The sequence below is a fragment of the Carassius gibelio genome, chromosome B1 (genome assembly GCF_023724105.1).
Source record: "Carassius gibelio isolate Cgi1373 ecotype wild population from Czech Republic chromosome B1, carGib1.2-hapl.c, whole genome shotgun sequence".
NCBI classification, from domain to species: Eukaryota; Metazoa; Chordata; class Actinopteri; order Cypriniformes; family Cyprinidae; genus Carassius; species Carassius gibelio.
The window spans coordinates 31,306,962-31,321,071 of NC_068396.1; the positions used below are offsets into that span (position 1 = coordinate 31,306,962).

The 14,110-nt window shown below is 36.3% G+C and overlaps 2 protein-coding genes across 2 annotated transcripts; one reads left to right on the plus strand and one right to left on the minus strand.

The window, feature by feature from the left end:
* The first annotated feature begins 1,093 nt into the window (after window positions 1–1,093).
* LOC127948565 (lysozyme C, milk isozyme) lies at window positions 1,094–3,311 on the plus strand. Its single transcript, XM_052545060.1, has 5 exons — window positions 1,094–1,347; window positions 1,730–1,987; window positions 2,530–2,590; window positions 2,806–2,853; window positions 3,027–3,311. Exons 1-5 carry the CDS (start codon window positions 1,209–1,211, stop codon window positions 3,100–3,102), a joined length of 582 nt encoding a protein of 193 aa, XP_052401020.1. The 5' UTR covers window positions 1,094–1,208; the 3' UTR covers window positions 3,103–3,311.
* Window positions 3,312–4,212: 901 nt separating this feature from the next.
* LOC127948566 (small integral membrane protein 28) lies at window positions 4,213–6,625 on the minus strand. Its single transcript, XM_052545062.1, has 2 exons — window positions 6,415–6,625; window positions 4,213–4,995 (listed from the first exon to the last, which is right to left on the minus strand). The coding sequence occupies exons 1-2, from the start codon at window positions 6,517–6,519 to the stop codon at window positions 4,573–4,575; spliced, it is 528 nt and encodes a 175-aa protein (XP_052401022.1). The 5' UTR covers window positions 6,520–6,625; the 3' UTR covers window positions 4,213–4,572.
* Window positions 6,626–14,110: the final 7,485 nt, after the last annotated feature.

A 14,110-nucleotide genomic window follows, 5' to 3' on the forward strand; every position in this document is an offset into this window, starting at 1 on the left:
CGTTATTTCTGGTGGGTTAAAGTGCCACTGGTTTGTGCAGCAACATAAAAACATGGACAAATCAGGCTTGCAGAAATGCGTGACTTGTTATTATCTCTATAACTGTGATTGGTTTTATTCTAATCTTGTAATGAGCCAGTAATACTCAAAATAAAATACACAAATAAAAACATGACGATAAAGTAACGTTTAATCATGTTTTTCACAGTTTAAATTATCTTTATTAAAAAAAAAAAAAAAAAAAAAAACGAATTATACCATAAGGCTTTGTCGCTTATTTTTGTTTCCGATCAGCGATCACACTGGAAATCACGTATTTTTAAAGTATTTTTGTTTTGTTTCAATGGTAACACCCTTTATTCAATGTTTTTTTCTTTTGATTATTACTTAATATTTTTTCACACTTATTGATCATTTGAATTAATCAACATTGGAACAGAGATAAGAGCAAATTTATGTGCAAGCATTTTGCATGAGCATAGGCCTAGATTCTTTATTCACTAATAATTTAATACAATATATATATATATATGACTGTGCAAACAGTGGTCATAAAGTGTACATATTAATTTATCAGCACATAATTTTTCTGGTCTCTTATATGCACCTATATCATGGTAAGGTGTGTCAAGTGTTTCTATATGCGCACTAGTTTAAATCCCAAACGTCCTGACCTGTATGCATTGGCACTCTTTCCACCCTGCATGGTAACAGACAAACTAATCAAGCTGATACAGAACAAAGCAAACTCACATTTTGCTTGCATCACTGTATTACAGCAAAATGCTTTCCCTCCTAGAATTTATTTTATTTTTATTGAACCTAAATTCACAGGTCCACCCAGCATTGTCTCATGCACCAGTCAGTCTGTCCGGGTCTTTCTTGCGGTCGTCACATAACCCGTACGTGACATCCGATCCTGGCTGAGACAAAGACTATTCAAAAGACCATGCTCTTTACTTCATTGTGTTTTCCCTAGTTATAGAACTTGATTCTGTGCAACCCAGAAACACTGAAACCAAGCCAAAACATTTCATCCAGAACACAAAGTGCCTTAAAACCTCCTACGCGCTGACACACAAGCTTTCGAACTCTTCTTTCACATAACCCACTGACACACAGATGGCCTCTCTCAGGGGAACAGCTGGGTCTATATCTACACTACGCTTACAATGATTCCCTGAAAACTGATTCATCCAGACGTGAAGATGTTGGCAGTTGTGGTTGTTTTATTTCTAGCGGTCGGCGTGAGTGACGGCGTGATTTTGAGTAAATGTGAGCTGAAGCAGCAGCTTGAAGAAGGCCTTACTCTTCAAATCCCCAATTCTGCAGACGTTCTGGCACAGAGTGAGTCTCTTTACATCCCCAGCTTTAGATAAACTGTACCTATCACTGCTTCTGTGTAGATTCATGTACTGTTGAAGTAGTTTGCAGGTGAGCATAGCATAGAACACACTATGTTCTTTATTTGCATTGAAGGTTCCATGAAGAACATTAAATGTGCATTAAATCTTTCCATTCCATAAAGGGATATTTAAAGTGGAAGAAGGTTGTATTTTTTGTTTTTTTTTACAAATGTTCTTCACGGTAAGAAAATTAAATGCCTATTTTAAGAACTGTTCACTGAAAGGTTGGACCCAAAATGCTGTGAAAGTTTCAGTTTTAAGTTGGATGCAATAGAACATTCTTCAAAAATGACTGAAATGAATGAAATCTCTTTTCTTTACAGTCGTGTGTCACGTCCAGCTGACCTCTGGCTTCAATACCAGCGCTATTAAGACGATCCCTGAGCCACAAGAGCCTCGTAGCGGTCCTCGTCGTGGTAGGTCTCCCAGAGGAAGTAATAAAGGCGGCTCTTCCAGTAATGAAAGTGATGAGGACAAAGATGAGGTCTGGACCCTGTACGGCTTGTTCCAGCTCAGTGACCATGTGGTGTGCAACTCTGCTCAGAGTCGTGCACTGAACCTCTGCAGACTGTCCTGCGACAGTGAGTATATTTAATCTAGAAAGAGATGATGGACTGGTTGATACGGCAAGATAACAACCAGTCTGGGGTTCTTGTGAAAGAAATCAATACATATATTTTGCAAGGATGCATTCAATTGATTACAAGTGACTGAAATGCATAATGTTATGATAATTAATGCTGTTCTTTTGAACATTTTGGTCATTGAAGGATCCTTTAAAAGAGTATGTCTTGCACAAAAATGTGAAGCAGCACAGCTGTTTTAAAATGTATAATAATCAGAAATGTTTCTTGAGCAGCAAATCAGTATATTAGAACAATTTCTGAAGGATCATGTGACACTGAAGACTGGATTAATGATGCTGATAATTCAGCTTTGCATCACAGGAATAAATTTAATATTACAATATATTCAAATAGAAAACAGTTATTTTAAATTGTAATATTATTTCAGAATATTTCAGTTTTTACTGTACATCTAAACAAATATGTGGTGAGCAGAAGAGACTTTTTCATATGCATAAATATTCTCTAAAATTAAATGTGATTGTTCTCCTTTTCAGAGCTGATTGATGATAACACCAGCGATGACATAGCCTGTGTCCAGACCCTTATAAATGCACTGTGAGTACTTTAATAAAACACACAAATGTCAGAAAATGATATTATCCAGTGCAGTGATTTAATTAACTGTGCCACAACATTAAACATCCATTACACATTCATTTTGCAGACTGTAGTATTAATATTTATTCCATTAAGAAATTATATAAGTAGTGAATCCTCATAAAGCAGGTGAGTGCAAGTGTCCTGATTTTGTGTTCATCTGACTATAACAGAACGTATCCGATTCCTGACCCCGAAACTTCTAGACACATCCATAAAATGTAAGTGAATGAAACAAGAACCAATTCAATACAGCAATTAATGGAAAACATGAGTTTACTGTGTTTGCATGCAAGTATGTTGAAACTATAATAGCTAATATCACTGGCTTGACTAAACTGATATATAAAAAAAAATTAAAACTCTTTTCATGTTTCCTGTTTTCCTTTGACAGGATCTCGCTGATCCACCAGCCGGAGTGTATGACCATGAAGGCCACTTCGTACTTTGCCATCTGTCAAACACCCTAAAGTCCTGACCTCTATTAGCCCCCTCCTTTACTTTTGCATTTAGGTGCAATTATATTTGTAGCTTTCTTGCAAGACGACAAAATCCCAGCACAAGCTTGTGTTTTGTACTAGCCTGTATGAGTCATTAAATCCATTTGAAACGCAAGGTTGTTCTCATTAATTTAATTAAGGCCCTTGTTAAGGTTTTTTACTATGAGCCAGTATTCAGTAGGCAACATACTAAATACATAGAACATCCACTAGATGGCGTGCTTGTAATTATAGCAATAGCAACCACTTGATTATTGTGTACTGAGATAAACAACAGACTTTTTTCTCACTGAGAAATGTATAGACAGAACAACTAAATAACCATTTTTTACATGTACATGCAGCAGCTGTTTTGTTTCTCTGGTGCTACAAATATAAAAATTACATAAAAATCCCAAGCAAGATTTTTTCCAGCAAACTCTGATAAAGCTGTCACTGGGGCAGTAACTAAAAAGTGTACATATTCTGAAAGGGTACTGCCCCAGATACAGCTTTTGTGCCTTTTTTTCTGAGACTGAAAGGTGTTAAGCGGATCTTTTGAATGTGGATTCCTGATTTTAATATTGATAATATCTAATAATAACAAAAATAATAGTTACATGCTATTGTATTTTTTTTTCAATGTACCTTGATATGCAATTGACATATATTAAGTATTAAGGCAATATGCAATGTGATTGCATGAAAAACTGCATGCGTGCAAAAAGTTCAGTGACACTTAGCAGCCTTTAATATGGTCTTTATTAGAAATGGTTTAGATGACTACATGATAATGCAAAACTTGCCAGCATCGTGCTAATTATTTATGCAAACTATGACTGATGCAGTCTTGCAGATATAAAAACATGACATAATACTGTGATAGTCTCTACTAAAAATTGTGGTACAACACAAAGTGCGTCTAACTAGGCAATAGTTCAAAGTAAAACACACAGTGATTACTCAGCCTACTGTAAATACAAGCACAACTATACTCTCATGTCCATGTGGTATACAATACATTGTTGTAATGTGAAACTAATATGAATATCAAGATCTCTATTATGGTAAAGTATAAAAAAGTATAGAAAGTCAGGCACATACTTTTAAGTTTTTCTCTGTTATTTTAGTTTCATAGATTAGAAATCAACAGACAGACAAGAGGACAACAAAAAACTGAGATAGCCCTTGTGTCATCTTCACTCCCTGCTGAAAAAAAAAAACAGTAGACACCATCACACTATTTCTAATGGTTTTACTGGTTATAATGGAAAACTTCTATTGGTGGCTTGTTAAAACCAGTAAATCTTTATGGAACAAGTCACAAAACACACACTACACCATTTTTAATGGTTTAAATGGTTAAAAGTTAATGGTTTATAATGTTTGTAGAGGAAACCATTGTAATTTTTTGGGATGGTCTTATTATTTAATTGTTCCCCAGGGGCTTCTCTTTGCTTCTCAGACGAACTCCCCGCTGGACACGAGCTCTGGACACAGTTTGGCCTCGAGGTCTTCGATCGTGATGGACTCGACGTCTTTCCCGCTGCTGAGGCTCGCGGCTCGCGTGATCTTGGTCAGCGTGTCCTCGTAGGGCGGCGGGAGGTAAACCATGAGGAACACCCCGTCAGACATGTCCGAGCTCGTGCTGTTCAGCCGCTCCGCGTTCCCGGTGAGTGACGACAGGATCTCGGCGTTGCGCTCCGGGTCCTGCAGGTCCAGCGCGATGATGTTGGCCAGTCCGAGCTTGTTCTGCCTGAACCTCCGGTAAACGAGGACGAACACGGCACCGAACACGAGGAGCGTGGCGAGCGGGAGGATGATGTACAGGAGAAGCTCCGATTTCCCGTCGTTTTGGCTCGAAAGCTCATTCCAGTGGTAACCCTATAGGGACGTAAAGGACATATTTTTTATTAAAAAATATATATATTTTTTTAAAGGACTTGTATTCTATTCATTTACTATCTGCTTGTTTTCATAAAAAAAAGAAAAGAAAAAAAAACTAGCTTCTCAATTTTTTGTAGCTATTTGTTTTCTTTCTATTAAATAAAACCTGATTGCACTATATTTTCTTATTTTTTGTTTTATGTAAAATCATTTTCTAACTCTTTTAAATTCATTTTAAATAAGTACATTTTTTAATAATTTTACTTTCTTTTATGTAAATCACTTTGAATTACCATTGTTTACGAAATGTGCTATATAAATAAATTTGCTGATCTTCAATGATGTTCAACACTGAAAAAATGGTACAATAACATTTCAACCTAAATAGTGGACTTTGCTTTTTTCTTAAATTGATACACAATTGCCACCTCATGAAATAATTCTGTTTTCTCACGTGATGGGATTTACTTGGTTTAATTGGACAACCAGCGGGTTTGACAGCCTGACTAACTGAAAAGTGCCTAAAATGCTTTTAATCTGGAAGAAAATCTACAGTAGCCAGCTGTTTTTAGTAGTGAGATGATATCTGAATGTATGAAACTAGATAGAAAAATGAAGACTGTTCTTTGATCTTTTGAAATTTCATATACCCTAACAAACTAATTTAATTTCTAAACTAAATGTCTTGTTCAGCTCACGAGAAAACCATAGTTTTAATGAAACAAGAAACAACAGAAAGATTTGAAAAACCTATAAAACACAATTTTAAGTACAGAGCCATATCGAGACTACAGTGAAAAATGGTCTTGAAAATAAAACAATGTAAAAGTTATTTGTTGAACCTATAGCATATATGCAGCATATCCAGGGATGGATCCACTATCTTCTTGAATGCACTGAAGTAAAGCAACCATTCTTTAATAAATACAGCTGTTTACTAATCCAGAACCAGCGCCTCCACCCTAACCTGACTGCATCCCAAAATCTAGTGCTTCTCCAACCGTTTACTAATCACATAATGCTGCTTTTCAGCTAGATTAGATATTTTGGTCCTATAAACCCCTTCATTTACGCCAAACCACACTGTCACCTTAAATGAACCCCTGTGGAGATCACAACTGAGCTTCAGGTCATCACAGCATCAAAATTGAAGACAAAACAAATGTCAGAGTGTAACAATGACTTTAATTCTCACACAAATGGAACTGCACAATTTCCATTCTTTATAGAGGTTCTTTGGATTATTTAAAAGTTCTTCAAACAAAGAAACATTTTTTTTAAAGAACTGTTTACTGAAAGCTTCTCTCAATGGTTCTTCTATGACATCACCACTTTGGAACCTTCATTTTTGGAACTAATCAATCTTCTGTCCATCTTGAATACCAGCTTTCATCTTGACTGGGATAGTTCACTAACCTGTGGTCGTTGTTCTGCGGTAGGCGGCGATGGGGACCCAGACACCCAGTCATCTCTTCCAGCAGGTCCAAACTTTATCCAGCTGCTGTCCAGCAATCGTTGCATGCTTCTGCTGACAGAAGAGCGTCGGCTGATGGAGGATGAGAGAGTCAGGCCAGCAGCGGTCTAAAGAGCGCAGTAGGATAACAGCTGCATCTTGTGTCTCTCTGAATGTGAGTGTGAGAGCCAGAGTTTGTGTGTGTTAAGTACTGTCTCACATGCTCGCACATGCAGATCAGCGGAAATCAGGCCAGTGGTCAGCCAATGGCACGAGGCGAAAAAAGACCCGAAAGGCAATCATTTGGGGATTTGTGATGCGCACAGCTGGCCTATATTTAATAAACAGCGGAGGGGGATAGAGAAGATGGAGCTGTCAATCAAATGAGTCAAAGTGCTGCTGCGGTTTGCAGTGGTGGCAGAAATGGGCGGGGCTTCTCCTTAGCATTCAGAGTTTCACATGTGTTTAGATGAACATCTAGGAATGCTTCGGTTCAGACATCTGTTGCTTTAAGATATACTGTAGCCTACTTCTTTGCTTAGGAGAAACTTAACCGTTTAGCCAAACATATGAAATACTAGTCAGAAAAATCGTTTCTTTTTTTTTAATTGGACAGTTTATTTAAGTTTTATGTTTTGCATCAGATGATACAGTAAGAATAATGAGCTCACACCTGAGGAGGAAAAAGCACCTCTATTTTATTCAGATGCCTGAACTGAACAAAAAATATGCAATTCAGTGCAGTTGCTGTTTTTTATATGGCCAGAAATGAAGAAATTCTGATAGTTGGTCATGTAAATCAGTAAGATTTTTATAATAGTAACAGACTACTTATATAAATGCATATAAGTATTAGTTGTCACAATAATGTCTTAGTAAGATGATATTGATTTGCTCAGTTTTATGATCAACAAAGAACAAGATAATGCAATGCATTACAGTGACGATTGAGAAATGAACAAATAAACATTCCTCAAAAGGCTGACGATTATATTTGATGCTCATTTTAACATTAAAATTCACATATGGATAATCAAGCAAGTTGCTTAAGTTTAGTAAGTGTTCATCTTAATATTACTAATAATATAAAAAGTATTCATGCATTTACTTCATAAAAATCATTAAAGATTTCAAGGCAAAAAAATGGTTGACACACTTACAATGAAACTAATACTTTTACTTGCTAAAAACACAGAGAAAAAATCAACAGAAACATGCAGATTTAAAGGTCTGCATTAGTCTGGTTGGTTGGAGATGTGAAATGATTGGCAGGGCATTTGAGCTGAGCTACAGTCAATCAGTGCTAAAACTGGAGATAGTCTCATTAGGACCAAAGCTCATTACTGATACACCGTGGATCACTGTCAGTACATTTGATTTATTAATGTCTGAGGTCCGGCTCCAAAACAACTAAATAAGCACTCATTCTGATTTCTCAAACGTTTTCACGTGAACACCAGCATTTGATAATAAACAATACTGTAACATTAGAAAGCGAGAATGTGAAAATGTGGCGTTTTTGTTCTCTTAAGAAGCTATTTCAACCTGATCTTGACCTTAAGTTTAATACAAACCTTACCAAAGAAAGTCTTGTGGATTTACATTGACATGAAGGTGATAAAATTAGTTTATTTTGTATCAAGTGGCTGTTTAGACGGATGAGTTTCAGAAGCAGAACAATCCTAATATCTGGGTTTACAGGGGACGGCTGGGGTTGAACATTTCAGGTTTAGCAGCAGCCACGTTTTTAATTAGAGATATGGACATTTCTGTGTAATTCGATCGAAATCTCTGACGCACACGTGAAGGTTTTCCAAAGAATTTCTCTGACCACTGGTAATGAGAGTTTGCTGGACGTCCTGTGGATAAAGCAATCATCCAAAAAGAGGTTTATTGAATAGACGCTTTAATCACATGACCAGACAAAACAGCACAGCGTGAACCTCACATTCATTTAAAAACACACACTTCATGTGAAAACCTGACCTGAAAAAAACAAACACATTTTAATGTACTAACTAGAATTGAATAAATAACAAAAATGAAATATAAATAGAATACAACATACATAATATACAAATAAAATGATATATATATGATATATATACAATGAATATTATAATATTAATCATATATAAAATACCTCATATACAAAATAAGTTGTATATTTTTTTATGTATCAAATTTCTGTATTCTAATTCAGAAACATACTGAAAAAAATCAAGGGAATTTTTTTTTTTTTTTTAAAAACTAAAAACTAATTAACAAATAATTTAAATAACATACATGGTGTAATATATGAAATATCTAATATATATATATATATATATATATAGAGAGAGAGAGAGAGAGAGAGAGAGAGAATAAAATATTTTATACATACATACATTAGAATAATTTATAAAATCTTAAACTAATCTGAAACTATAAAAACACTGGAAAAAGCAAGCAAAATGAATTGATTTGAAAACATAAAACTGACATAAAACTTCCTTGAAATGTGTGAAGTAGAGTAGTTTAACTCTGAACTGCTGCATGTTTTGCCTTCAGTTATTCAGCTTGTGTGTTTCATGTTTAATGCTAATCCTAGCTTGACAGGTTAGCCTTTCACACACACACACACACACACACACATATGAGGCTTTGCCATGTCAGACACAGAACGGGGTCACCGCTCTCCTCTCCTCTCACTCCAGCCCAGAGCAGCGTCTGAATCTGAGGTCTGAGTCACTCACGGATCATCTCTGACCCAGTCCTGCTAATCGAATGTTTCACAGAATCCCTGAGGTGACACCACCGTCATTTCATGCTGTCTGTGAACGTCAGCATTTCACTGTGGATTCTTTAAAGAGAGAATCTGTTGAGTGCGCTCAATGATGCTGTTTTGCCCTTGTCTCATTTTTTAAGCCGTAACAAAGTCTTCATTTGTGCTTTCACTCTCTCGGTCTTATTGCTAGAAGAACTGCGTTCTGTTACGCAAACACTTTTACAGAAGATTTACACACACTGTCCTTAATTCTACTATAATATCTTTGTCTCTCCATGCAAATGACCTCAAGTTCATTTATCTGGATCGGTTTTAAGCTGTTTTCAGTTCTGAAAATGTCATATACAATATTTATATGTCTATATATTAGTTGTTTACATAATTTATTTATAAACTACACAATGTTTTTCATCTAAAAAAGTGCCTGTGGATAATTATGTGTGTCTAATAAAGATAAGTATTTGATTTGTATTGAAGAATATAAAATAATCAGATCTTATTCTCCTTTGCATAATTTCATGTCATTTCCTATTGTTAATTAATTTTAAGTAGAGCTTTATTTTCTTCTCTTTAAATCAGGATAAACATTCACAAAACATCTGTTAGACTGGACATCTGTCTCACTCTCAACAATATTCATCTGTGTGTGTGTGTTTGTGTGTGTGTGTGTTTGTGTGTGTGATTGTGCTTTTTTCCAGAACATGTTTGATTAATTTGAGCTGTGCAGGGAAAGGTGAATCAGAAAAAAGCTATAAAAATGGGAACAAAAAATATTTTTATGCTATATTTTTAGCTTTTGACCTCTTCTGGCAGAAGTCAGAAGTCAAGTCCCCAATTTATGTGATACACTGGTGTCTAGATAAATAAGTCAAGTTACATTTATTTATATAGTGCTTTTCACATAGTTTCAAAGCATATATTTATATAATATCTTCATGCAAGTGCAGATTAGAGTTTAGAGATAATACAGTTTGCATTTTGTAATGATAGCAACCAAGTAGTGTAGCTATGTAGTATATATTGCATTTTATGTATCTAAATAAAGTTTAATATTTTTTATATAAAGAGCTGGCTGATAACATAGTTGCATTTTGCGATAATGTAAACAACAACACGGTTAAGATTTGCTATATCAAATATTATATGCTATATTGCAGTCATCAACCAACTGAAAATTATGAATCTGATGAAATATAGTGAGTTTTGTATGAGGAAAGCACTCAGATTGTCTTCAGCAAATGGCTAAATGTTGTTTTCGTGAGGATTGTTTGATGGCTGCAGTGAGGTTCAGCTTGTGGTGATCATGAAGCTGATCCCAGGACACACTTTTGGGATGATGCTGATTGCCTAGTTGTGAGGGATCTCTGATGATAACGGGGAGTTTCTTCTGGAAAGACACCATAATTCGTGCAGCGTGAGTCTCTGTGAATGAAATGCCATCATGTTGATTCTTTCTGCCCGTGAGCATTCATAACTCCCAACAGCAGCACGTCCTGGAAATATAAATAACGTTTATTCAGAACATTTGACACTCATTTTTACATCAGCGATCCAGCTCTTGCTTGTGAATGCATGTGTGATGATGCTTGCATGAAGCAGTAAGGGAGGGTGGAGACGTTTGGCAGGGATTTGATGGTTTAGTGCTTGTGTTTGTGTGCCCTTGACCTGTGTTTTGCTGGAGGTCAGACCAACCGCTGAGCTCTCAACATATTGCAGCTATTTGAAGATCTGCAGTGGCTTTTCTGTGTAAAAGGGTATTATAGAAGTAAATGGGGCGGAGTGTGTGCGTGCATGTGTGTGTGTGTTTGATTTATTAGAGCGCGAGGAATTATTTAATTTGTGTGTTTGAATGTAAAAAAAATATAAATGAATAAAAACCCTGCTTATGTTATTTTTGTCCTTGTTTAAAAAATATATTATGGAATTAAGACTCATATTCTAGCTGCAAAAAAAACAAAACAAATTGTCTTGATGTTTCTCACAAACACACAGCATCTTGCCTCACAAGATGTTAACTGATGGACTGGAGTGATTTGGATTTGGACTCTCATTCTGACGGCACCCATTCACTGCAGAGCACACATTGGTGAGCTAGTGATGCAATGCTACATTTCTCCAAATCTGATGAAGAAACAAACTCATCTAGATCTGAGACTACATTTTCAACAATTCTTCATTTTTGGACAAACAGCTTCTGAAAAATCTGTTTAAAATGCTCTCACTCAAGATGAAGTGGTCTATTGAAACATTTCCTTTGAGCAGAAATCCACATGAGCGTGTGGTTGTGCCGATGCACCTGTCACCTTGTTAGTTCACACTCACTCCACATCTGCTTCCTCAAAGCACAGCAGCTGTGATGCTTTAAGAGGCTTAACTCAGCGCTTTCTGTTTCTTTGTGCTTGTGTTTATGTCTGTGTTCGTTTGATCGGCACTTCAGGGTTTCATCTCAATACCTGACTGTTAACTTGCTCTTCTTAGTAGCTGATCTGTGTTATCGTAGTTGTACTCTTGATGATGACCTGTCCAGCTACATGTGACGAACACAACACTTTCCTGCAGGTCGCTTCGGTCCGCAGGCGATGCAAATGTAAACGCTGCACAATAAGAGAGTGAGTTTGATTATTGTTGTTGCAGCTTAGACTACTTCAGTCTGTGTGCATTGAATTTATTTAATACACAAGTTTCACATTTTGAGTTGAATTAGTAAAAAAATGTTTTCCACAGCATTCTAATTTGTTTGATGTCAAGCTCCAGAGTAAATAACTCCAAAAACAGCATTACCAGCTTCACTTACAAACCAGATTGATTTTATTTCTGTCAAATATTAACAAATGTTCTTGCTGAGACTGGCAGAGGTTTAGATATTGATGTCTGTTTGTAAGTAATAGTTTAGTTGATGTCACCATTATGGTGATAAGTGTTTGCGTTAGTTGGGCAATTTAACTCTTGACTTTCTGATGTTTTCTGTACCTGCTGTAACTATGTTTTGTTTTGTCAAAAGCAGCAAGAGTAAATGTGGTCAGCTGCTGTTGGCTATTGCAGATAATAAAGATATTATAACCATCCAGCACTATATATGTCACTGTGATGGCTGTGCGAGGAGGAGAGAAATCATATTCAACCAAATCAGATATCTCCAGCTATAATAAATCAACATTATTATATTTATTATAACCCTACCCATAAAAAAGGATATTAATAGCCAACCAACCCTTTATTAACCCTAACCCAATCCAAACTTCTCTGCACAAAGTAATCCAAAAAACAACAATTAAATAAGGAAATTACACAGACACCCTTCATTCCTACTAAATGTAAGACTCACCTCACTCAAAAGAAATACTCCAAATCAAAAATAAATAAAAAGCATGCTTATATTATTTTTGTCTTTATTTTTTTTTTTTTATATATTAGGACTCATATTTTATTAATTGTCTTGACGTATTTGTTTCTTACAAACACACAGCATTTTGCCTCACAAGATGTTAACTGATGGACTGGAGTGATTTGGATTACTTTATGTTTTTATCAGCTGTTTGGACTCTCATTCTGACGGCACCCATTCACTGCAGAGCACCCATTGGTGAGCAAGTGATGCAATGCTACATTTCTCCAAATCTGATGAAGAAACAAACTCATCTAGATCTCAGACTGCCTGGGGAAGAATACATTTTCAACAATTCTTCATTTTTGGACAAACAGCTTTTGTGGTCTTTTGAAAGCAGGTGTATTTGTCTCAAACATTTCCTTTGAGCAGAAATCCACATGAGCGTCTGGTTGTGCCGGTGCACCTGTCACCTTGTTAGTTCACACTCACTCCACATCTGCTTCCTCAAAGCACAGCAGCTGTGATGCTTTAAGAGGCTTAACTCAGCGCTTTCTGTTTCTTTGTGCTTGTGTTTATGTCTGTGTTCGTTTGATCGGCACTTCAGGGTTTCATCTCAATACCTGACTGTTAACTTGCTCTTCTTAGTAGCTGATCTGTGTTATCGTAGTTGTACTCTTGATGATGACCTGTCCAGCTACATGTGACGAACACAACACTTTCCTGCAGGTCGCTTCGGTCCGCAGGCGATGCAAATGTAAACGCTGCACAATAAGAGAGTGAGTTTGATTATTGTTGTTGCAGCATTAATGAAACCGATTCACTCAACCTTGTATCCAAAGATAACTTTTTTCTTTAATTTTTGAGAATGATATATCCAAAAGCTATACAATGTCTGTTGCAGACCGGTCCAGCTCTGATGTGTTATATAAGCGATGCAGAGGTGAAGGGTCAGTCGCTCTGTAATCTCTCTCTCTCTCCATGTCTGATGTACAGCTCTCATGGATGCAGGACCAGGTTAAATCGAGAAGCCCTAGCCTAGACTTTAGTGCACAAGTTCTCATATATTGAGCTAAAAAATGCATACCAGTTAATACCTTTAGATGCTTATTAATGAAAATCAAGGACTCGGGGCCCCCTGGCTTTTAATCAAAGACCCCCCAGCTCTTAATGCATCTTGTTTCCTTCTGGAGCACCAGTGAACATTTGAACCTTTTTTAATAGTTGTGTTTGAGTGCCTCAAAAGTCCTCAGTGTGAAAAGATGTATCTCAAAATCAAATATGCAATATGCAAAGATGCTGGAAAACTGAAGAATCTGCAGGAGCTTAAAGATTTTTCTGAAGAACGCTGCTCAGTTTAACTGTTCAGAACAAACAAGGGACTCATGCACAACCATCACAAAACAGAAACACAGTCGAGGATCATCAGGTACCAGAACACAGTACTAAGAACCATGGGTTCACAAACTTTTGAATGGGCTTATTTTAATAATTTCAGCAAAAAAATGTGTCTTGTGGACTATATGCAAACATCTTGTATGTACAATATCTTACTCAGGGCAATACT

Excerpts from the sequence above, each read along its gene's own strand:
- LOC127948566 (XM_052545062.1), bottom strand. The coding sequence starts at position 6,519 with ATGCAACGATTGCTGGACAGCAGCTGGATAAAGTTTGGACCTGCTGGA. Across the intron at positions 4,996-6,414 it reads CCGCAGAACAACGACCACAG|GGTTACCACTGGAATGAGCT; the intron begins GTTAGTGAACTA and ends ACGTCCCTATAG.
- LOC127948565 (XM_052545060.1), top strand. The coding sequence starts at position 1,209 with ATGTTGGCAGTTGTGGTTGTTTTATTTCTAGCGGTCGGCGTGAGTGAC. Across the intron at positions 1,988-2,529 it reads CTGCAGACTGTCCTGCGACA|AGCTGATTGATGATAACACC; the intron begins GTGAGTATATTT and ends TCTCCTTTTCAG. Across the intron at positions 2,854-3,026 it reads TCTAGACACATCCATAAAAT|GATCTCGCTGATCCACCAGC; the intron begins GTAAGTGAATGA and ends TTCCTTTGACAG.